General features: G+C 42.9%; 1 protein-coding gene across 1 annotated transcript in view; it reads right to left on the reverse strand.

Moving 5' to 3' along the window:
* Positions 1-25075, reverse strand: part of CLSTN2 (calsyntenin 2) — a 639619-nt gene that overhangs the window by 15387 nt on the left and 599157 nt on the right. The window contains exons 9-10 of the mRNA XM_011958111.1: positions 17127-17289; positions 3713-3879 (exon numbers count right to left, since the gene is read on the reverse strand). Coding sequence (XP_011813501.1) covers positions 3713-3879; positions 17127-17289 — 330 coding nt within the window. The remainder of the gene's footprint in view (positions 1-3712; positions 3880-17126; positions 17290-25075) is intronic.

Below are 25075 nucleotides of genomic sequence, written 5' to 3' on the forward strand. Positions count from 1 at the left end.
TAGATAAATATATATTTAGATATTTAATTAAATTCTTACAACATCACTACAAGATAAATGATATTATTTTATACACAAGGGATTTGGGCTTAAAGGATTAATGTGTCTTGCACAAGGTAACCCAGCTAATAAATAATCAGTGGACAGAAAAAGACATAAACACCTAAACACGATTACTAGGTGGCCTCTGATGTGGCCTCTACCTAACTCTCTGGCACCTTCAACCTTTTTCCTCCTGCAGTGATCTGAACCTAGGAGTGTCTAGTTCTAAAGTTCTTGCTCTTTCCCACTCTTCCACATGATGGAGATGACAAATTGGTAGGGGTTGTGCTATGTAAATCAGAACAGAGTATTACTCAGGAATGTGGTGATTCCACAGTATCTTATACGGATACAATACAGCAGCCACTAAACCATTTTAGGACTCTAGCCATGCTGGAGAAATAGTCATAAATAGGCATGATTCAGAAGACAGGTAAAGCAAGAGACATGGGCTGGTCCCTGTGAGCAGACAGAGAATTTCCTTAATCACAAAAGGGCCTCACTTCCCTCGACCAGCCAGAGAGGTGGGAGGAGGGCAGTAACTGGCAAATAAAATAATAGTCATTATTCGGAAATGACATGAGGGGTAAAGGGAGGCAGGAAAGGAAGGACATTTGTTTTAATGATTTGAAGAATGTCTTCTAATCTGAGTTGCTGGTATGGAAGAAAGAGCATGAACTGATTTTGGACAAATCCCTGAGCCCCAGTCCCCTTAGTTTTGAAATGGGGTCATAGTATTTAATTTGTTGTGAGAAGTAGGGATAATGAACATAAAATAGCCCCCAGTGGGTGCTCTGTAAATTGGGCATCTTATTAACTTCTCAAACGGTGCTCTAGTTCTTACCAGCCACGCCCTAGGAATGGAAGAGGATCATTTGCAGTGACTTGGTTATAAACGGGGAGAGTCCTGAAAAGTCAGATTAGCCTCCTCAGTCCCCACAGTTTTTTGTGCCACTTATTTTAGCACCTCTTCTTTTCATAGGCTATGATGACTCACTCTATAGAAATTGCTATGGTTCTTAAATTTATAATTTTTAAAAGGCATGACTTTTGAGCCCAGCATCTTTGTGTTTTTGCTCTATGGTGCCCAGTACCCTGAAACTGTGCCTGCCTGGAACAGTTCAGAGCAGAGAAGATCTATGCAGATGCAAAGAGTAAATTTAGAATAAAAAAAGAGAAGACACTAGGAGGATAGATTTTTGCATCACTGGGTTGACAAAACTCTAAGGAAGCAACACAAACAGTACGTCAAGACTGACCTTTCCCATATGAGTTGGTCTTTTGAGCTTGCGCCAATGACAAGTGATTAGCTATTGAGAACAACTATGTGTATCTAATCCATGCTAAATGTTGTTCTGGAAAATCAATCTTGCCTTGCCATGACTTTTGTACTCCTCCCATCTTCCCCAGTCTCCAGAGTGAGCACCCTAAACCCCACATATGCTGAGATCATGCTCCTTGCCTGAGTCTTCAGTGGTTCCCCACTGTTGACAGAAAAAAAAGAAAAAACATAAACACCTAAACACGGTTAATAGAAAGCCTCTGATGTGGCCTCTGCCTACCTCTCTGGCACCTTCCACCTTTTTCCTCCTTCAATTTGGGACTCATAACACTGGCTTTGTTGAAGTTCTAGTGAATACTGTGCTATTCCTCAGCCCTCTTTCATCACTCACATTTTTGGATCTGCCTGGAATGACTTCCCTCTTTCCCATCCCCTCTCCACCCTGCTTTTTCCTAGCTGGTTCCTACCTATTCTTCAACATTCTACTCAGGCCTCATCTCCTCATCCAAGGAGCCTTCCTGGACTGCCATTCTCCAAGGTTCTGGATCTCTGGAGTGGGACCGAATCTACTCATCACTAACTCTGGGATCTTACGCAAGTTCCCACCTCCTTCAGTCTTTCGTTCCTCATGCACAAAATGGGAGTATTTACGGTACCTTTGTCATGAGAGTGTTCTGGGAATCAATACCCATAAAACGTTTAGAACAAATAGTGTCTGACACTTGGGAGACCCTCAGTAAATGTTAGTGTTCATAATCATTGTGGTAGTCATCGACTGGATTACAAATGTCTGCTTGGGTCACAGAGTTCCTCAGGCCATTTCTTTTCACATCTCAGAACCCAGCCTATAACAGAATACTAGCATGTCCATGGAATGATTATGGAAGTGGCTACAATTTAAAGAATATTCTCAGACCACCAGCTTTTCCAAGGGTACCCAGCACCAGAGTGTGACTAGCAGTAGGCTACTGATCTGGAAATTTCTGTTGGAGTGGTGACTCCCTGTCCAGGAGAGGCAGGCCCAGGGCAGGGCAGAGCTACCCATGGGCAGTGCTGGGTCAGGGATGTTAGGCCAGCTGAGAAACCTCTGCTTTTGTCATATTCTCTGGGGAAATGACCAAGGACAGAAATCTTCACAGCTGCTGAGGCTTCATGGGGCTGTCCTGGGCTCCAGGAGGCACAGGCTGGTCTGTTCCAACTTCCAGAGGAGGCCAAGGGACTGTCTTTTCACACTGGGGTCCACTATGATTGAGTGGGAGCTACAGTGATATTGGCTCTGCTCTTTATTCAGGACCTCGTGGGCTGGCGCCACCATGTGCTCACTCTGTAAGTCCAGGTGAGGTTAGAAAGTGACCCTGGCTGTCAGGGTGCTTGCTGAGGCCACAGTCAGTCACATCCCTCCCTGCACCCTTCAGGAGGAGCTTCTCTCAAATGAGAAAATGAGAGAAGCTTCAGTCAGGAGAAGCTTTGCTTCTCTGAGATCATTTGAATATTCCTATTTTGCATAAACAATACAAATCATGCAAAAAATTGTTTTGTATAAACAATAACAATCATGAACTCTTCATGTTTTTTCTTCTTCTTTTTTTTTTTTAGATGGAGTCTCGCTCTATTGCCCAGGCTCACGTACAGTGATGCGATCTTGGCTCACTGCAACCTCCGCCTCCTGAGTTCAAATGATTGTCCTGCCTGAGCCTCCTGAGTAGCTGGGATTACAGGTGCATGCCACCACGCCTGGCTAATTTTTGTATTTTCAGTACAGATGAGGTTTCACCATGTTGGTCAGGCTGGTCTCAAACTCCTGACCTTGTAATCCACCTGCCTCAGCCTCCCAAAGTGCTGGGACTATAGGTGTGAGCCATGAGCCACCATGCCGGCCCATGTTTCTTGGGCCTTGAAGCAACAATGTAAGACAGAATGACCTCCATACCTGCTTTCTAATTCTACCCCACCCAGGTTTTCACTTTCCTTTTTAATTTGTATTTTACAAGGTCCTAAGTTTTTGTTTACTTTTTATGCTTTTGAAATGCATCCTTGTATCCTTCAGTTCCTTTAGCCAAATGAACAACAGAGCAGCTAACTAACACACAAATGAAATACAACAACTTCCTCCAGGTGGATACTGAACATGTGCCTGCTTTTGTGTAGTGGACTGACATACACAAGGGCTTGATATAGGAGTTTCAGAAGATGGCAGCAGAAGTCCATTGTGGAAGTCATGGTTACTAATCTCCCCCTGGACCCCCCATCTTGTGGCCGCACCTTTGCCATGGACTCATTTCTGTGTAACGTTCCAGGAAGCTCCATTTCCCGGCACGTACTGGCACTGCGCAGGCTGGGCATCATGAATCACTGTCTTATTGGGGGTGATGCCAGCTCCTGCCTTACCTTTATTCCTTGGCCAAGGCTTTCCAAGGAATTAATATCCAGCCCTTCCTTGCAGGCCTGCAGGCAGGAGATCACCTTCTGGCTTTCCATTTTGCCAGGGCGGATAGTGAGACTGGCCAGGCTTCCATGAAAGAACTGAGCAAACCGCGGTTTGGTGACCTCTCCTCCTGAAAAAACAAACAGCATCATTTGCCCTGTGGAGACTGGGTAGGAAACAGCACCTCAAGGCACCACTTGCCCATGCAGCCGAAGACGCCTTGACTGTCCCCTGGACCTGAGCTTTTCCTTCTGAGTGATGAACACAGTAGCCAGAATCTCAGTAAGAAGTTATATGCTGCGAATACCCTGGCATTCCCTGGCAGCACCAGATTTAGGAATCCTGGCATTTCTGAATTTTAAAGTTTATTTTCAAGGGCACACTGTCTTAGGAGACTGGAGGGCTCTAGTGAGTGAAAATAGGGAGAAGGGAACTGTCATTGATTAAACTCCAGGTCTGCCTTGTGCCAGTCTCTCTGCCAGGGACTTCATCTGAATAAGCCTGCAAGGATGTGGTGGCATTGTTTTCACCTGGCAGGTGCAGAGCCCTGAGACTCAAAAACGTTAAGGTGCTTGCTCCAGGACATAGAGCTAAACACTGGAGCTGGAGCTCTAGTTCTGGTCTGAACTCAAAGCTGGCGTTTGCTTCCCTACATTCCACTGAGAGCTTGGCATGCGACTGAGGAGTACTAGAAATGCTGCATTTATGAGCTCTGGCTTTCTCACAATGTGTTGATTTCACATGTGCTTAAATTCAAGGCCTTTGACATAAGAGGACTTCCCTGATTCCTATGCTTCTATCTTTGGCTTTCTTCTCATTGCCTGCTTTCGGTCATACTCCCTCCCGGTTGTGCAGAGTCCTATGGGAGCTCAGGTCCACTTTTACCTGTGGACAAGTGTTCCAAGTGCTTGTGTTGCAATGCCAGCTTGGAATCCACTCCCTCCTCTTTTCTCCCTGTTTTTCCAAATCGGATCTCTGAGGTCCATTTGAAGCCTCACCTCCCCTAGGAGACCTTCCTCACTGACTTTACTGAGCACAGGCTCCTTCCATCTCTGAGCAACCTTCCCAGCCTGGATCTTGTACTACTGTTTGTTCACAGAAGAACAACACATAGAAAAGATGGGCCTGGGTTGAATTCTAGCTTTGCTAGTTTCCTGGGAAGATTTCATAAGCTCTCTGGGCCTCTGTTTGCTCCTAGGGCACACTTCTGGGTTTTGCCTCCAGGTTCTCCTGGGCTCTTGGTGCCTCCTTCAGCTTCCCCAATGCCTGGCTCTTGCATCACCTGGCCAGCAGCTTCCCCAGCCCTCTTTGCTGCCAGCAGTTGCTAACGGAGTGTGCTCCAGTGAGACACCTTCTGTGATAGTCTTCTCTGGCTCCCTATAGGCCAGATTTCCAACACATGACACCCCAGCAACTTCTCTGCTATTCTTCAAGTTACGCTGTGCCACCCAAGTCTAGACCTCAGCTTGGGGGTGGGCTGGATTTTTCTGGGGTGCTGTACTTCAGCCCTGAGGGTAGTGGATGGTCCTTACATATTCTATTCCTATTTTCTTTAGAGTTCTCTTTAGAGTTCTTACCCACTAATCCTAGGTTACTCCAATCCCCATATTTATAATTTTTAAAAAGGTTTTTCTGTTGAAATTACAGTTTTCTCTCTCCTGTTTGAATCTAGATCCATATATCTTCCACGTCTGCCCATATGTCTTTGCTTAAACCCATTCCTCTTTACACTGAGACACCACCCCTAAATAGCTTAGATTAGGCAAATCTCATAGTTCTTCAAGACCCCGTAAGCCTCCTGTTTCCTGATGCTCATGGAAACCCTCCATGATCCCCCTCTGCCCACCATGTGTCTCCCTTTATCCCTGAGTCCCCTTCCCTGCATACCCTCTCCCTGCCTGGAACCTGCTGCCTCCCCACCCTGAGCCTTGGAACATTCATTTTAACATACCCCTCACCACCTGGCATTGTTAGCTAATGGTTTGCATGTAGGTGTTTATGTCCTCAGTAGCCTAAAATATGGTGGTTTTTAGCCTTGGCTACACATTTTAATCATTTGGAGATCCTTATAAAGACAAACTGATGCCTGGTGCTGGGTCTCATCCACAGGGATTCTGACTTAACTGGTATGGGGAATTTTAAAAGCTTCTCAAGTGAATTGAATGTGAAGTCAAGGTTAAGAACCACTGGGCTATATCTTCTCGTGGGGTTGGGCCTCTTGAGCCCTCCTCTTGTGATCTCTATCCTTTGTGCCACCTGTAGGCTTACTCTTGTCACTCTGTGCACACTGTTATAATTTATTAGTTTGAGTCTTTCCCTCCTGGATGGCAGGGATCACTCATGCATTATTCATTTTAATGAAGATAATACTGAGCAAGTGTTAGGGGCTGAGTGCTGCAACAGGCACTTTGCATAAGTCGGCTCATTTATTCCTGTCAACAACACCGGGCATCTTGCAATTTCCTGGCATCCTGCACCATGCCTGGCACATAGCAGATGTTTTGTAATTGTTTGCTTGAATTGAAGGAGATGGTGAGTTAAATATCAGCAGAGTGGTGGGCACTGGTTGTCTTTCCAATATCCATCTCACTTCCTTCTTGCAAAGGCAGCCCTAAAGTTTAGGGTATTGACTTGAGTTCCAGAGACAGACTCTCTTTAGTTCAAGCTAATTAGATTATTCCATCCCTACTGCACCCGCTATTGATTGAGGGGTGGACCTGGGACCCAGGATGAAGCCATCACCTGGCATTCAATAAGCCACAGGAATTGATCCAGAAGAATCATGAGAACAAATTGAGGCCAGTAGCATGAAATAAGTTGATTGTCAACCTCTGTATAAAAAGCGTCCATTTTTCCTCTTCTGAAAGTTTCTGGAACAAACTCTTGCTCTCTTTCCTGGACTCAGTTCTGGGAAGATGGGAGGCCAGCTGTTGCAGCTATCTTGCCAGCAGACTGGTGATGACCAAGGCCCTGCATGGAGAAGGGCAGTGCCAGGAGAGCCCCAGCAGGGAAGAGCAGAGCATGAGCTGCCCTGCTCCCTGCTCTGCCTTGGGACGTTCTCAGCCTGGAGTGCCACTCATCCATCTTTATGGTTTGAGCCATTTTGACCAACAGTGTTATTACTTGCCACCCAAAGCATCTTCACTTTGAATATAAAGGATAAGTTTCTTTTGCGGTGCTCAGTTTACAAAAAGCTCTAAACAGATTTGGCTTTGAGGAATTAGTTGAGATGGCCCATGGCTATGGGGACACTAACTGGGGTCTTCTGATTTAAATCCTCAGTGCCGCCATGCATAAAGTGCTCCTTTAAGCCATTAGCATGTTCCTGTCCCAGCAAAGGGGCATCTCTGTTGATCTGCAGGCGGAGGGTGTGAGCCTGTGTGTGAATAGTGGAGCTGCCCCTCTCCAGGGCATCCAGTTGGTGATCTCTTCTTAGCCTCCTCCTCCTTGGAACAGCAAATCCAACAACAACTACTATCATTTACTGGGCATACAATATGTACCCAACACCATGTGACATCCTCAGCATACATCATCTCATGGAATTTTCATAAAACTGCTGGGAGGTAGATACTCATTCTATAGTGATAGATAAACAAATTTAGGCTTAGAGAGGGGAAGTAGGTGACCAAAAGCCACACCGGTAGGAAGTGGTAAAGTGTATGTTCCTATAATGTGAATACATCCATCCATTCACAGGACCAGCCGAGGTTTCCTGGTGGTGCCAGGCAACCAGGCCTAGAATGAGACTGAGAGAAAGCCCATTAGGATCTATCCCGTAGCCCTCTTCAACTGATCACTCAGAAGCTTTAGCCTCAAAGGCCAAACTTTGTGACTGTCTTGAATGCTAAGACAGTTTCCTACAAGCCATCTTCTCTCAGCAAAATACACTCATGTTCTATATTTTTGACTCAAGAATATCAGATGTGTGATGCACTCTATTTATCAGTGACAAGGCTCTAGGAAATTGATTCAATGAGCATTTCTCAATAGGAGGCCAGTATAAAATCTGAAATATATTTCCACTCAGGTGGTTGTGAAGCAGGATTTAAAAAAAATAAAAGATGCATTGAAAAAATCTTTCCTTTGAATATCTAGGGTATCTGCATAGGCCACGTGACTCCTCTGTTGGTTAACAATTAGACATAAACATGCTTATGAATCATCCTAAAATAACCTCATTTTTTCCATAAAGAATCTTCCTTAAATGTTTGCAAACATGATTTTGGATTTCTGATGCTAGATCTGCACCCATTTTTAAAGCATTTTCTGTATGACTAGCCTTCTGTTAGATTCAGTTAATTTAAGATGTGAACCATGGTCTTCAGGAGCTTACATTCATTTGAGAGAATAACATATAGACACCAAAAATAAAATAAAAATATCAGTAAATTGCCAGTATGATAGATGTTCTAAGGCAGGATATGATTCATTTCCAAACAATTGATATAGGCAATGTGTCCAACAGGTAAGAGGGAGAAAAATAACCATCATTTGTTAGGCCCTTGAAACATGACAAGTTCTTTCACATGCTATTTTATTTAATCCTTAAGCAGAGGGATAGTATGTTTGAAGTCTTAGCTTCTGTTCTTTTACTTTTTCCCTAGTTGTTTCTTCTACCTTACCTTCCATCTACATACAGCCTGGCTTTGAGCTCATTGTCGCAGGGAGGGTCATGGCAGAGAGAAGAGTAGAAAGGGCCTGGAGCTGAGTCTCTGCTTGGTGTGGTTTCCAGAAGCCTAAACCATGAGGAGGGTGGAGGAGATCTGGGTAGAGATTAAACTCTGGGGAAACACAGAAGAAGAGAATCTGGCCTCCCCCCAGAGTCATAAAGGAAACCCCAGACATGGGGGTGGGTGTGGCTGTGGCAGGGAAACAGAGAAGATATCCGAGGTACAGAGCGGAGACACCTGAAGCCTGCTTCCTGGACTGAGCCCTGGCAGTGTGTGTGATGCCAGCAAGGAATGCTGGCCCGGTACAGCTGGGCAGATGAACCACAGATGTTCCTACAGAGGAAGAATGAGAAGCAGCAGAAATATTTGTGTGCCCCTAAGTAAGGCGATCCCAAGACAGCTGCCAGTTCTGACAGACCATTAGTGACTGAGAATCAAAACAGGTGGGCACAATTTCCACAATGCGTGGAAAGGTTCCTGGAGGTCCTGCTGAAAACTCTAGCACTATACAAATCTCTCTGCAATCAGCCAGCACCCTACAGAAATTGAAGAAATGTAAATTAGCAGCGGTTAAATCTCCCCCACTCAGGTGGACTGGGGGCTTGAACTGAAACCAGGCTGGATGTGAAAAAGACAATTTTTAAATTTGTGCATTGAGATTCTTATCTGCCACACTTAAAACTTTTATAGATGAGGTTTTCAAAGTTAGATAATTTGACCAAAGCCACATAACCAGAAATGAGTGAAGCCAAGATTCAAACTCAGGTGTTGCTTGCTCCCAAGCCTTTGGCCTACATGCCAGACAATGAGATGTGGCTGGGAGGGCTCAAGGGGGAACTTCTTGGAGGGGGATGGGTTGGGACTGACTCAGTGCTGGGGGAAAATGTTCAATTATACTGGGCTCTGTGGATACAGAATGGCTTCAGCAGCAACTCCCAGAAACTGGTGTCAAGGTTGCTGGAATACATGGTAGTCTTAAAAAACAGTTGTATTTAGCAAGTACAATTTAATGTAGCCTATCTTATTCTGAGTCGGAGTTTGCATCAGAAATGAAGAGCTACACACTCATTCCCCCAGATTCCTTTTATCATGCTCACACACGATAAATACAGCTTTTGAACCAGTATGTCCACTCTCTTCTAAGTATATTTTGAGGTAAAAATATGCACGCATCTATGTAGTGTGAACATGCTAAGTCTCTTCCTGTTCAAAGCGTGTTCAGGATCCTGCTGGTCTTTCCAGTTGCCATTCCCATGGCTATTTAATCTGAGAAACTCATGGAAAGGACTGGGGGCCATGTATCCTCTTGCTGGGGTTGGATGCTGCTCTGTGTATGGCTGGTTCCTGGGGATGCCCCTTGATGAACACAATTTCATGGATGCTTGGGTGTCAATTTTAAGCAATGCAAATAAGGAGACCATCTGAAATCTTGCTTTCTCTCATTTCCTCATTTCAGTGATGTAGATACCTACGGAATGCAAAGACTAAGTGAAGTGTGTAATAGACCCCTATAAGTACAGCTTTAAAACTCTGTCCAGACAATCCCGGGGGAAGCTCACACAGCTGTAGGCTGCAGGTGGCTTGTGGGGACAGATGATCTGTCATCATGGCTGGCCATGGCACACTCCCAGCAGGCTTTCTCAACCCTTTCATTTTTATGAATCCACCTCTGCAGGCTTTCCAGCACATATTTATATAGCATTACAGTGAACGAAACATACAACTTAGCGATGACTACAAATGTCAGCTCTCTGGGGTTGAGAACCCAAATTCATGGAGTTGGAAGGGCTTTCATTTATCATCCAGAATGTTGTTTTGTTTCTCATGTGAAGGAACTAAGGGCCTGAGAAAGGAAGATGCTGACTTCAAAGACCTAGAGCAAATAAGCAGCAGTAGGAAACAGTAATACTGTTTCCAGATACGATTCACTGAACTTTAAACTTGATTTTAATCTCTATCATCTTCAAACCAGATGTGCTGCCATGTCAAATTGACTCTAGGACCTAAAACAAGTTTTTCTTGATTTTTAATATAGACAGTGTTAGGAGACATCTTTTTAGTTACCTCTGTGTGTGCCAGAACATGGGCCACATACCTTTGTCAAAATAGCCTCAAGAATAGGTTAAAATTTAACAGACATTAATTATCAGCCTTCTATAGATCCTGAAGTTGAGGAAAGCAGAGGAGAGGATCTCTCAGAGCAGCTAGCCCTTGCCCCTTGCAAACTCTTGACCTAATAGGAAGAACTGCATTAGTAACTCCAATAAGATGTTTCACAGAGTGAGTTCTGTGTCTGCATAAGATTGAGGAACTTGAATCAAAGTCAAACACATTGCTTTCCTGGAGTGCTTTTGAGAGCCTTTAATAAGTGAACATGTACTGTGACTCTCAAATATGGTGGTTTAGGAATGGCTTATCCTATTTCCCCAACTTGACCTTGGCCTCTTTGTGAAAGGGTATCCTGTAGGACTGGAGCTTCATGAAGAACTCCTTGGAAAATGCGACCTGAATGTAAGGCAGACTATGCTAGCATGTGCCTCTTTCTTCCAGCGGCAGACACACAAGGGATTCAGTATAATTTCAATGCAGACTTTATTAAGAGAAGTTTGTACTAAATTAGACCAAGCTTATTAAATGAAGGCATGCACTCCAAGCATCTGTACTAATGCTATTGTCTGGCAGAAAAAAATGACCTGAAAATGTGCAGCCACATGATCTCAGGACCACATGAGGCTCCAATTTCCCTATACCCACGAATCATTCGTTACTGAAACTCTCAGGGGTTATTTCTGCCTTCTTATCCATTTTTGATCGTCCCTATTCTTTGCTTTGGCTTCTCCCAAAAGCCATGATGAGGATTCTGCATCTGTCTCTTTACAGGCTCTAATATTTAGAGACAGCTTCTCTACATCCTGCTGCCTTATTTGTTAAGTAGAGGGTAGGATTCAGCAAGACCAGGATCCAGAGTAGAAAGTCTTCCTTATCTAAGGCTAGAGGGAGGTATCATAGTAGGAGTAGGCAAGACTAGACACTCTAGGAAGGTCACAGCCCACGACACTGGAGGAGAGTCCCCTGGCAGAGACAGGGGCTGAGGCAATCACTACAGTGGAGTCACAGGTAGCCTACCCTGAGATGAGATCACCAAGAATAGATGAGGATCAGGCGAGGAGCAGGGTGGCAGCTTTTTGAGAAAGTGCCTAGAACTGTAGTTCTTCAAACATGCTTAGCCATTTCTTTAACGGCTAACACAAAATAGGTAAAACAGAGTTGCTCTGGTCGTGGCATGGGGAGAGATGCCCCGGACCTCCCCATGCTGCAGCATCTTTAAGGCACTGGTCTGGCACAACCGGCAACCTACCTGACTCACTCCCTTGCACAGCTGGGTTATAGTACCTGGGTGATCAGGCCCAGTTTAGAGGTCCAGGACTGAGGCAGATGTGAGTATACAATTTTTACTGTTTATGAATAGAACTTGAATTTTTGTTCTTAGAAATGGGACAATTAGGACATCTAAGGAAAAGGACACATTAATTTAGTCTTTTAAATGATCTTTTCCCTTGTGACCCATAGAGAAATAAGGAACCTGGTATTTGTCTAAAGCCAGGAGCAGCTGACTCAGCACTAGGTGAGCTCAGCCATGGGAGAGGGTCTGACTCCATCCTGAGAGTTCTGCGTCATCCTGGACACAGAAATCATAGCAAGGGGATGTGCATTAGCCACAGCTACACAGAGGAAGGGGATCTCTTTTGTGATGCTAGGTTCACCCCGACTGTATAAGCCTTTCCCTACAATCAAGAGATGCTACCTGCTCTAGGCCTTTCTGGTAACATTTCTTAAGTGTAAATGAAGTCTCATTTTTTTTAATTGCTAGAATAAATACTAATGGAAATGAAGTTTCAGTGATTATTTTGGCTTTCAAATTGGCTAATAGGATGAGTTGTCTAATTGGGGCTGCAGAACACTGTCCAGCCACAGTGCTAGAGCCAGTTCCCAGGAGATCCCAACAAGCAGCTGCTATCAAACCATTTTCTATTCCCATTGTTAAAGCCTCATTGGAAATTTCACAAATGGGAGCTAGTTCCCTTGCCAACCTCAAAAGCACGTGAAACACTCCCCACAACTGCAAGCCCAAAGGCAATTAGAGGTTCAGACAGAGAGCTTATACTATGTATCTAAGTGGACTTCAGAAGGTTTAAAAGCATGCAGAGATAAGGGCTGCATCATAGGCCATTAATTTCCCAGCATCATGAAAGATCTTTTGATATTTTCATCCAAGACAAAAATGTGACTTCAAGGAGGATGTGAATATTTGTGGGAGTGGGAATCCAAGGTCTTTAACAAAGCAGTGTGGTGTCCCAGGGTTTGGTCTCATCTCCTTTTCTCAGATTCCACTCCTTGTGGTTCACGTACATTCCAGTGATAAGGAACCCTGAATACACGTACGGCAAACTTCCCTGCCGCAGCATACGGTGTTGCCTCCCTTACCTTCCTGGTAACCTGTGAGACTTTCTATAAAGCCCAATTTTAAAGATCTTAAGCATTTTTCTTCTGCTGAAATCTTCCCATGGCCCAAACCACTGCATGATCAGGTTCCTACCTACATCTCAAGCCCCACCTTCCAATACCTGTCTTCTGACTATTTTCCAGCTTCATTTACCTTCCTGACCATCAGTGAACCTGTGAGGTCCGGGTCTATACTTGAGGTTTGGTCCTGAGGAAGGAGAAAAAAGTCAGTGCATGCAAGGAGCCATGGGAAAGCCAGGGCCACAGAAGCTAGAGCATGTTATGGTCTTGCAGATTGTCTGCAGTGTTGGTCTTAGATGAGAGGCTCAGAGAAGGTTGTGGAGGGGAGGACAGGGAGATGTTCTAAAATTTACACAATCATTCAAGCAAAACATGCAAGCACACTAGATGTGCCTAGCATCCAGTCCTTACAGGAATTCTGTGAGGTGGGTCTTACTCTTATTTCATAGGTTAAAAATAAAATACAAGCTCCAGGAAGTTAAGGATACTGCTGAGTCCATACAGCTATTAGATGGCAAGGCTGGGATTTGATTTGAGGTCACTTTTTTTTTTAACCCCAAAACTGAAACTCTTTTATTGTTCCTTGGTGGGTCACTTAGGTTTTACATACTAAAAAATTAGCAAGGAGAATGAAGCATTCTTGTGTGTTTTTAAAAATTTATTACAGGGTTGTCATATATCTCCAGAGTTAAAGGGTTTGTAGCATTTGTATCAGTACACATTAGCCCCTGCCTTTTTCCAAACATAATTACATAAGCAAAATGACCAATTAGCAATAGAGGGCAGTGAGACACAGTGAAAACAGCATAGGCATTGAAGGCTTGAGGTTGGACATATTCAACTGAGTGACTTTGTGTAAACTCCTTCATCTCTGAGCCTCAGTTCCCTTATCTACAAATTGTGACAGATAACATTTTCTTTCAGAACTGTAAACACCCCATGTGTATAAAGGGCCTCCTTGCAATGCCAGCTTTTAAGGTTTCCACAAGGAAACAACAGAACGCACTTCTGCTCACAGTTAATTGACCAAAGCAAGTCCCATGACCACACCTAACTCTAAGGAAGATCAGTCCTAGCATGTATCTAGAAAAAGGACCCAAAATACTTGGTGAACACCCTTGTCGTCATTCTTTCTACTACATTCTTTGAAAGTCAATGTATACTTGGGTTTCCTGTTTGAGATCATTTTTGTGGAATGGCTTTTAAATAAACTGTAATGAGATACAATAGTAGAGCTGCTATTTATAGAGGGACAATGTCCTCTTCAGATGTAGCCTAGAAGGATACTAAGGAAGGAAACATCTTCCAGGGAATGGAATAAAGGGCCACAAATATTTCCCACCCCAAGGGATTTCAGAATTGCTATGGACCAAAGACTGCTGTATTTCTCCCTCTTAGTGAAAGAGTTTTCTGGTTGGTCTGCCTCATTCTACTGTTGTATGGTATTTGTGCATATGCACATATGCAGATGCATGAATGTGTGTGTGTTGGTGGGGAGGGCATGGTGGTTGCATTGGTGGAAAGTAATTTGTCCTATTAGTATATAGGTCTCCACATCAAGTGCAGCTACATCTTGGCCTGCTATAGGCCTCTGTACATCTCACCCTGATGAGGAGATCACTAGGAATCACTCGGAAAGCTTGGACATTGAGCCTGGAACCAGTAAGAAGTGAGAATTTGGGCATGTCCCATTTAAGGAAGGATGGGAGTATTTTCCATGTGGGAAAGAGAGCCAAACAAAATACCCGTTGACCTGGTGGACAGACTGTGGCATTCATCAATGTTTATGCAATATTTTCAATTTTTCTTCTAGATACAGTATAGATTTCAGTTTCCTGCCCTGATGTAGTTAGATGTGGCCTTCTGACTTGCTTCGTCCAATAAAATACGGATAAAAATGATTGGCATCACTTGCCAGTGGAAGCTTTAAGAGTTTGTGCACGATTTGCCGTGTTTTCTTTTCCTCTTGCTACGTATCCAGCCATGCAATGTGGCTGCTCTGTCTGTTGACTGCAGGTAAGGCAGAAAAGAGCCCTCACTGATTTTCAGTAAATATGAAGTGAGAATTATTTTAGGAACTGAGAGTTGGGGCTTGTCATTGCAGTGCAACTTGGCTTATTCTTATTGATTTTAGTTCCTTATAAAATCACATTTTATTTTGTGGGGCTACTTCCCCACTCTGGGGACATGCCTCGGCCTCCCAAAGTGCTGGGATTACAGGTGTGAGCCACTGCACCTGGCCGGCATATTCTTATACTATAGCCCGCCTCTATCCCCAGCCCCTCATGGTGAAGAGTCAAAGTCACAAATCTTGGTAATTGCACGCTGGGGTGACAGGGATTCAAATGTGGTTTCTGAGGGGCTCTTGAGAAGAAGCATGGTAACATGGAAGGGGACATAATTAGGGCAGTGTTTTCTTAGGGGCGTTATCCAGTCTATGTTCTGTAACACCCACAGGCTGGTTGGAGTGTCTGGCTGGGGCACTAAGCCACACCAGGGGGCCATTTCTCTAGCATAGTTGTGTTCAGTGTTACTGATTTCTGTGCAACCTCTGAGTCACTGCCCTGTATACTAAATAGTTCCATGAACTCTTGCCAGGTGACACGGTCTACCTGGCAGTCTGGGAAGCCTGCAACTGAAGACCCTGTCATTGCCAAGCTCTACTGAAATATTTAATAAACATTTTGCTATCATGTGACACATGCGAGACATCAAGTAGGTGGGCTCAGCTCAAAAACACTTTCTCTTGCCTCATTTATACCTTATCTCCTTCCTGGGTTTGGAATCTCTGGTGCTTCCAGGCTGGACTGTATGTACTCCTTTCTGTCTTCTCTTACATGGAGCTGCCCAGAACTCACTTTGTCCAACCTACAGGGGCATGTGTCTGTCCTAGTTCACTCATGGGTCAGTTGGTCTTCTGAAGGCATATTCTTTTTTTTTTTTTTTTTTTTTTTTGAGACGGAGTCTCGCTGTCTCCCAGGCTGGAGTGCAGTGGCACTATCTCAGTTCACTGCAAGCTCTGCCTCCTGGGTTCACGCCATTCTCCTGCCTCAGCCTCCCGAGTAGCTGGGACTACAGGCGCCTGCCACCACTCCCAGCTAATTTTTTGTATTTTTTAGTAGAGACAGGGTTTCACCGTGTTAGCCAGGATGGTCTTCATCTCCTGACCTCGCGATCCACCCACCTCAGCCTCCCAAAGTGCTGGGATTACAGGTGTGAGCCACTGCGCCCGGCCGGCATATTCTTATACTATAGCCCGCCTCTATCCCCAGCCCCTCATGGTGAAGAGTCAAAGTCACAAATCTTGGTAATTTTCACAGAATCCATCAACACAAGGTTGTGTCATATCTCAAAGTACTCATCTGCTTATTTGGGGAGCATTTTCATTTCCTTCTGCTCTCTTACTGGTACTTCAAATCATACCCAGCCCTTAAAGGAGCTGAAACAAAGACTCCAGCAGACCTGAGTGAGAGACAGAAAGATTACATGCATGCTTGGAGAGCTGGGTTTCCTGATCCCAAGGAGGAGATTAGCCTGGGTTTGGAGATTAGGAGAGAGGCAACAGCACAGGAAGACAGGAGGGGACAGACACCTTCAAGCAGGAGGGCATAAAGGGCTTCTATCCTTAGATGTCAGGGAAGGCACTGAGGGCTGAGCTGACCTTGAGAGTGGCTTTCTGTGGCCTCATGTCTTGTAGACAAGCTGCATTCCACAGCCCTGGGCAAGCCCTGGGCATTTGTGAGTCCCCAGAATAGACGGTTTGGGACTTAAACAATTTGTGTGGGGATAAAGGGAGATCCTGGGTTCCTGATCAGCCTAGCACTCATCAGAGCTAACCAGAAATTTGAACACAAGATTCTATACTCAGTTTTTCTTTCTGTATAGCCCCAGTTTGGAAATGAATAAGACTTCAAAACAATAAAATACATTAGCAACTCACAGACAACCATGAAACTGCTCATGTTGATCTAAAATCAAAATCTGGCCTTAAGCTTGTTTTTATACAATACGTTCAGTTTGTGGATTTATACTCATTTTTATATGTCTTGCATTTTTTTTGTAAGGGGCAGTAATTTTTCTAGCCTATTCTCACACCACTTGCTTTTCCTTTTTCTCTACCAGTTATCTTCCAAGAACTATTCACAAACAGGTCAGAGAAAAGGGTTTCACTTGGGATTACCTTGCCAGCAAGCACCGACTGTGAGTTGCATGGCTATGTGAGACGGATGAATGGGCCAGTCATTGGTCACCAGGTATGGTTCATATGTTGCTCCATCCATGTATAAGGTTACCACAGGAAACTCCACATTGATGACATAGTAGTGCCACTCTTTGTCACAAATCTAAGAAAATGAAAGAGAAGCAACATTTAAAATTGAATATGTAATAAAACAAATAGGCTTTTACTCTATGAAAGGAGAACAACACATTTTTGGGTCAACAATTTTTATTGCAAAGCACTCAAGGAATGTAACAGTTGACATACACTGAAGTTACAGAAGCTCATCATCAAACATGATGGGGCAAACTGTAGGAAAGAGACGCACCCAAGAATTTGATCATCAGGCAGAGAGTGGATGATGGGGAGATTTTTCAGCCTTACCTTAGTACACCTGGGGAGGCACAGAGGAACAACAAGTGGGTCCTACTGGCCTGAACTCAGTGCAGGGCACCCTTTCACAGCTTTTTAAACCCAAGACTCCTGGTCTCAGGGCTGGGAATCTTGTGTCAAAATTGCCAGTTGGCTCTGATGATTGCTAGGCTGATCAGGAACCAAGGATCTCGCTTTACACCCACACAAGTTGTTTAACCCCAAACCCTCTGTTCTGGGAACCCACAAGTGCCCAGGGCTACAGAAGGCAGCTTAGTGGATTGGTAAAGATGTTAGGGGGCTGGAACAGAGTCAAGATTCTTAACCTCAAGGGACTGAACTCATACAGCATGAAACGAGATAGAAACCAAGATGGGCATGTCTTGGAAAGGGAGATGGGAGGCATGAAAGGTGCCAAGACTAAAGAACAATGCCACCGCCTGTCCCATCCCTAAGCAAGTGTCTTGGGAGTCATGCTGGACTCTCCTTCACACTCCCTCTAATCCCTCCCACACCCTGTGAAGGCCACCTCTGAAATGTCTCTCATCTCCATCCTCTTGTCTCCATCAACTCTGCCATCTGTGGCAGAGGAGACAGATGAGTTCTGAATGAAGGTGACCCCAAGGTGAGGGCATCAAAGCCCTCCCTACAATTCCAGGCTGGATTAAATGTGCTGTTTCTCATGAATAGATAACACCAACAGGGATGCTAAATAATCTTTCTCCTTTCATTTTGAAATAAGGTTTTTTTTCCTTAATGTTCTTTTTATATTGTCCTGTCTCATGTCTCAGAAAATTGCTCCTTTTGAAGCCCATTAGTCTGATAAAGTCTGATGAATATTTTAGGGGACTTTCGAAGGTAAGCAGGAGGGGTCCAGGCAGATCTCTGTGAAGTTCTGTTATACTCAGTGAGAGGTCCCGACCCAGTTTCCACTCCCCTCATGCTCCATGCCCTGGACCAAACCCTGGGCTGGGTGCAGGGCTCTCAAAACTAGGCCTGTTATTGGGGTGACCCCAAGATATGCAGGTGGCACATAGGCAGACCTGAACACAGAGGGCAGGACTGATAGACTAGTAGAAAACTACATATTTGAATCAAGCACCCAACCCAAAGAGATAGGAGCACCCTGGACTTGGGGATTTCAATCAAGGATAGCCAAGCAACAGAGGTAACCTGAAATATCCTGTTTACATCCTGAGGATATTCCCAGAGGTATCTGGAAACCTCTGGTCAGGCTCAGGGCAGGGAGGAAGTGGGTGACAGTGAGGTAACCCTGGCCATACCCCATGCCCTGTGGAATGTAGGCAGAGCGCTGAGAACCAACCAGACAGCACTCGGGGGCTCCCCCATCCTGGCCTCCGTCACCGCCCTCATAGTGACCATCCTCTCTGTGTGACTGGCAGGTTGAATTCATGTGCTTTAGCTGGCTCTACAGCAATCCTCATCTGCTGAAGCTGGATGGAGAATAATCCTCTGGCATTATTTCATTTATAACACTCAGCATTTTTGTAGGACAACACAAAAAATTGCAGAGAAGTAATTCTATAACTCAACAGTGGCAGCATCCCCTCTCAACATTACAATTTTTTTCCTAGGTGTTTTTTCTCCAGTTCTTCCAAAGCGTGCTGCATTGAACAACAGCCCCCATGATGCCCGGCATAAAAACAGTGATTCTCAAACTATAATAACTTTTCAACCTTACTGAAAAATAGAACTTTTCTACTTGTAGCATTCCTATAAACATCCTGTGAAACAACAGCTGGGAAAGGTCTATTTGGATCACACTGCATAAGAATTTGAGAGTTTGCATGTTTCGTTTAGCATCAGCACTAAGATGCCTTTACAAATTTCATTTCAAGTAGCTGTGTAATATGGCTGTACTATACTTAATTATTTCCAGATATGTAACAGTTATTATAAATGGTACTGTAATGAATTTCTTGTGTATAAATATTTGTTTGCATTTCTGATTACATCCTTAGGAAAGATTCCTGGAAATGGAATTACTGGATCAAAGGCTGGAGGTATTTTGAAGACTCTTGATACATATTATCAATTTTTTTTCTGCAAAGATTATGCCTATTTATACTCCTACTTGCAGCAGGTAAGAGAGCATATGCATTGTACCCTTGCCACACTGAGTACTAGAAAAGAAAAATCAAAATCCTGTTAATGTAAAAGGGACACATTTTATCTCATTTTAATATGGATAACAAAAGATGGCAAGATTTATATTCTCCAGGATCAACAGGGAGAGCATCATTGGTGTGAAGAACAGCCTCAGCCAAGAGTCAGAGGTAGGAATGCCTGGGAGTTGCCCCAGTGAGCTCCTAATTGGGCGTCTAAACAATCTTTTAGCTCATACAAGGCTTATGCCTGCAGAGTTTTTCCACCAAGCAATCTAAGACAGCAGCTAAAGGAAATGCCTAATTAGGGTTTTATAAATGTGGATCTATGATCAGGAAGAGACCCACATTGACTCTCTGCTAGAACTGCAGGGACAAACTGTAATTGAAAAATGATCAAGCCAGGAGGCAGCTAAAATAAATGTGTCAATGCATAGTTCAACCAAGAAAGAAGAAAATTCAGCAAAGTGACCTTTCCTTGGGGGAGAGAAGAACTTTAATTCCCGACTGTTCATGAATCACTGGTGTACCCAGCCGCACCAAGCGTGTCCAAGCTCCAAGAATGTCTGACACCATCCCTCGGAATGATGCCTAAGGCCTTGCCTAGACCAAAGACACATGAATCTCTGGACACCTGCAGATGTGCTCCCAAGGCAGGCAGCTGCAGCTTACCTGGTAAGTGACTCAGAGACCAGAGACCCAGGGATACACGTTCAGGAACAGTAGCGGGAACGATGCCAAAGGAGGTCTGAGTTAGGAGTATGCTGGAATTTCAGTGTGAGTCAGGGGCCAGGGAAGCCTCCCATGAGATGAGGAGGAGAAAATCGGGTGAGAGGTTCTCCATGTAGTTGCTGGCTGGTTGATCCAAGTGTTATATGAGTAGCCGGGTTGGAAGTTCTGACTTGGTTTCCCCAGGAAATCAGGTGTTTTTGAATGCAGCTATTCAACATGAGATACATTCACCTACCAACTACTATCTGTCAACTATTATGTCTACTAGGTACTGCAAGAGATACAGAGGTTATGAGATATGTCCTTTGCTTTCAAGATTTTCAATCTAATGAAGGGGGTGTATCAAGTACACAAAATCTTCAAATGTAATGAAACTTGAGATAAGTGTTGTAGACCAGGTGCAAGGCACTGTGAGGTCCCAGGGAATGGAGAGATTCTTTCCAGCTTGGAGAAGGTGGAATTTAGGGTGGATATTGAAGAACTGTTAATATTTCATTACGAATAGTTGGCAAGTAATAAATTCTAAGGCAGTGAAGCAGAAACCTCTTATTCCTCTATTCATTCATCTCTTTTTTATTGTCAGAGGTACTAGGTTTGGGGGCATATAAAGATACACACATTCACTCATTTGTGAACTCCTACAGACATTTACTAAATGCACATCCTACTTTGTGAACAAAAAAAGCACCTGCCTTTATGGAGCTTATAGTCCGGTCATGGAATTGACAAAAAAAAGATCGGGATTCATATCCAGCACAGATTTGTGCAAGGTGCCATGTTAACTCTGTTGAGGTGGATGGGGATGACAGAGTTTGGGGGTGTCAGGCTGCATTTGGGAAAGGTGAAGAGTGTGCAATAAGGCTGCAAGGAGAGATCTGAAACTGAGCACTTGGGTTGCTTTTATTCTGTAGGCAATGGGAGATCTGGAGGCTTCCACGTGGGAGAAGGGGGTGACAGTCATAAAAACAATCAATCTTGGAACACGCTTTTCAATATTGAAGCAGCTTTTCATATTCCTCCTTATACTGTCTTAGGCAGTATTAGAAAATTAATGAGACAGAAATGACATCATTTTTCAAGGTAACTTCAACTTTTATTTTAGATTGAGGGGTACATATGCAGATTGTTACATGGGTACATTGTGTGACTCTGAGGTTTGAGGTGCAAATGATCCTATCACACAGGTAATACCAAAGCATAATAACCAATAGGTGGTTTTTCAAACCATTCCCCTATCTTTCCCTCCCCCATCTATTAGTCCCAGTGTCTATCATTCTTATATTTATGTCTATGAGTATTCAATGTATAGCTTCCACTTATAAGTGAAAAAATGTGGTATTTGGTTTTCTTTTTTTGTGTTAATTTGATTAGAATAATGGCCTTTGGCTCCATCTATGTTGCTGCAAAGGACATGATTTAATTCTTTCTTATGGCTGCATAGTATTCCATGGTGTATATGTACCACATTTTCTTTATCCAGTCCATTGTTGATGGGCACCTAGGTTGGTCCTGTGTCTTTGCTATTGTGAACAGTGCAGCTATGAACATACAAATGCATGTGTCTTTTTGGTAAAACAATGTGTTTTCTTCTGAATATATACCCAGTAATGGGATTGCTGGGTCAAATTGTAGTTCTAAGTTCCCTGAGAAATTTCCAAACTGCTTTCTATAGTGGCTGAACTAGTTTGCATTCCCACCAACAGTATATTCCTTTCTCTCCATAGCCTTGCCAGCATCTGTTATTTGTGACTTTTTAATAATTGCCATTCTGACTGGTATGAGATGATATCTCTTTGTGGTTTTGATTTGAATTTTTCTGACAACGAATGATGTGCATTTTTTTCATATTTTTGTTGGCCACTTTTACATCTGCCTTTGAGAAGTATCTGTTCATATCCTTTGCCCATTTTTAAATGAGATTATTTGTTTTTGCTTATTGATTTATGTTCCTTGTAGATTCTGGATATTAGAATTTTGTTAGATGCATAGTTTATGAATATTTTCTCCCATCCTGTAGGCTGTTTACTCTGTTGATAAATTCTTTTGCTGTGAAGAAGTCCTTTACTTTAGCTCCCACTTGTCAATTTTTGTTTTTCTTGCAGTTGCTTTTGGAGACTTAGCCATAAATTCTTTGCCAAAGCTGATGTTGAGAAGGGTAGTTCCTAGGTTTTCTTCTAGGATTTTTATAATTGGGGTTTTACATTTAAATTTTTAATCCATTTTGAGTTAATTTTTGTATATGATGAGAGGTAGGAGTCCAGCTTCATTCTGTTCCATATGGCTAGCCCATTATCCCAACACCATTCATTGAATAGACTGTCCTTATTCCATTGCTTATTTTTGTCTATTTTGCTGAAGATCAGATGGCTGTAGATGTGCAGATTTATTTCTGGGTTCTCTATTTGGTTCCATTGGTCTATGTGTCTGTTTTTGTACCAGTATCATGCTGTTTTTGTTACTGTTGCCTTGCGGTATAATTTGAAGTCGAGTAGTGTGATGCCTCCAGGTTTTTGGTTTTCATTTCTTCCTTTCTTTTTATGCTCAGTATTGCTGTGGTTATGTTTTTGTTGTTTGTTTCATATAAATTTATGAGTAGATTTTTCTAATTCTGTGAAAAATGACATAGGTATTTTGATAGGGATAACATTTAATGTATAAATTGGGCAGTATGGCCATTTTAATGATATTGATTCTTCCAATCCGTAAGCATGAAATGTTTTCCCATTTCTTTGTGTCATCTCTGATTTGTTTCAGCAGTGTTTTGTAGTTTTCTTTGCAGAGATCTTTTACCTCCTTGGTTAGATGAATTCTCAGGTATTTCATTTATTTTGTGGCTATTGTAGATGGAATTATGTTCCTGATTTGGTTCTCAGCTAGAACATTATTGGTGTATAGAAATGTTACTAATTTTTGTACATTAATTTTGTATCCTGAAACTTTATCAGTTCCCGGAGCCTTTTGGCAGTCTTTAGGGTTTTCTAAGTAAGGAATCATATCATTGGAAAAGAAAGATAGTTTGACTTATTCTTTTTCTGTTTGGATGCATTTTATTTCTTTCTCTTGCCTAATTGCTCTGACTAGGACTTCCAGTACTATGTTGAAAAGGAGTGGTGAGAATAGGTGTCCTTATCTTGTTCTAGTGCTCAAGGGGAATGGTTCTTCTTGGGCTTTTCTCCATTTAGTATAATGTTGGCTGTGGGTTTGTCATAGATGGCCCTTAAAATATTTTGAGATATGTTCCTTTGATGCCTCGTCTGTTGAGCGTTTTTATCGTGAAGGGATGCTGGATTTTACCAAAGGCTTTTTCTGCATCTATTAAGATAATTGTGTGGTTTTTGATTCTGTTCACATGGTGAATCACATTTATAGATTTGCATGTGTTGAATCAACCTTGCATCCCAGGAATAAAACCTTGGCTGTGGTGAATTAACTTTGTGATGTGCTGCTGTATTGAGTTTGCTAGTATTTCATTGGGGATTTTTACATCTATGTTCATCATGGATATTGGCTTGAAGTTTTCTTTTTATGTTGTGTCTCTGCCAAATTTTTGTATCAGAATGATGCTAGTTTCATAGAATGAGTGAGGGAGGAGCTCCTTCTCTGCAATTTTTTGGAATCGTTTCAGTAGGATTGGTATCAGTTCTTTCTTTGCAGATCTGATAATGGGTTGTGAATCCATCTGGTCTAGGGCTCTTTTTGGTTAGTAGGTTTTTAAAATTTTGTAATTCATTATTTGTTCAGGTTTTCACCTGCTTCCTACTTCAATCTTGGGAGATTGTGTGTTACCAAGAATTTATCCACTTTCTCTAGATTTCCTAGTTTGTATACATAGAGGTTTTCATAATGGTCTCTGAGGATCTTTTGCTTTTTGTGGGATTGATTGTAATGTCATCTTTGTCATTTCCAATTGTGTCTGTTGAGATCTTCTCTTTTTATTTGTTAATCTAGCTAGCTCTGTATCAATTTTGTTTATTCTTTTGAAAAAGCAACTCTTGGTTTTACTGATCTTTTGTATGGATTTTGTTCAGTTCTCCTCTGATGTTAGTTATTTCTTCTGCTATCTTTGGGGCTGGATTGTTCTTTCTCTCCCCTTCTTCCTCTAGGTGTTATGTTAGATTGTTAAATTGAAATCTTTCTAACCTCTTAATGAAGGCATTTTAGTGTTATACACTTCCTCTTAGCTGCATCCCAAAGATTTTGGTAAGTTGTGTCTCCATTTTCAATAATTTCAAAGAATTTTTTGATTTCTGCCTTAATTTTGTTGTTCACCCAAGGGTTATTCAGGAGCAAGTTGTTTAACTTACATGTTTTCATGCAGTTTTGAGAGATCTTGGTATTGATTTCTATTTTTGCTGCATTGCAGTCTTGAGAGTGTGCTTAGTATGGTTTTGATTTGCTTTATGACTGAGAATGTGATCGATCTTAGTATATGTTCCATGTGCAGATAAGAAGAATGTATGTTCTGTGGTTGTTGGGTGGTTGTCTGTAGATGTCTCTTAGGTCCAGTTGGTCAATGCCCGAATTTTATTGTTTGTTTTCTGCCTCAATGATCTGTCTAACACTGTCAGTGAGCTGTTGAAGTCCCTCACTATGAACTATTATGTCAGTGAGCTGTTGAAGTCCCTCACTATGAACTATTATGTCAGTGAGCTGTTGAAGTCCCTCACTATGAACTATTAT

The sequence above is a fragment of the Colobus angolensis genome, unplaced genomic scaffold (assembly GCF_000951035.1).
Source record: "Colobus angolensis palliatus isolate OR3802 unplaced genomic scaffold, Cang.pa_1.0 Scaffold46, whole genome shotgun sequence".
In the NCBI taxonomy this organism is placed as follows: Eukaryota; Metazoa; Chordata; class Mammalia; order Primates; family Cercopithecidae; genus Colobus; species Colobus angolensis.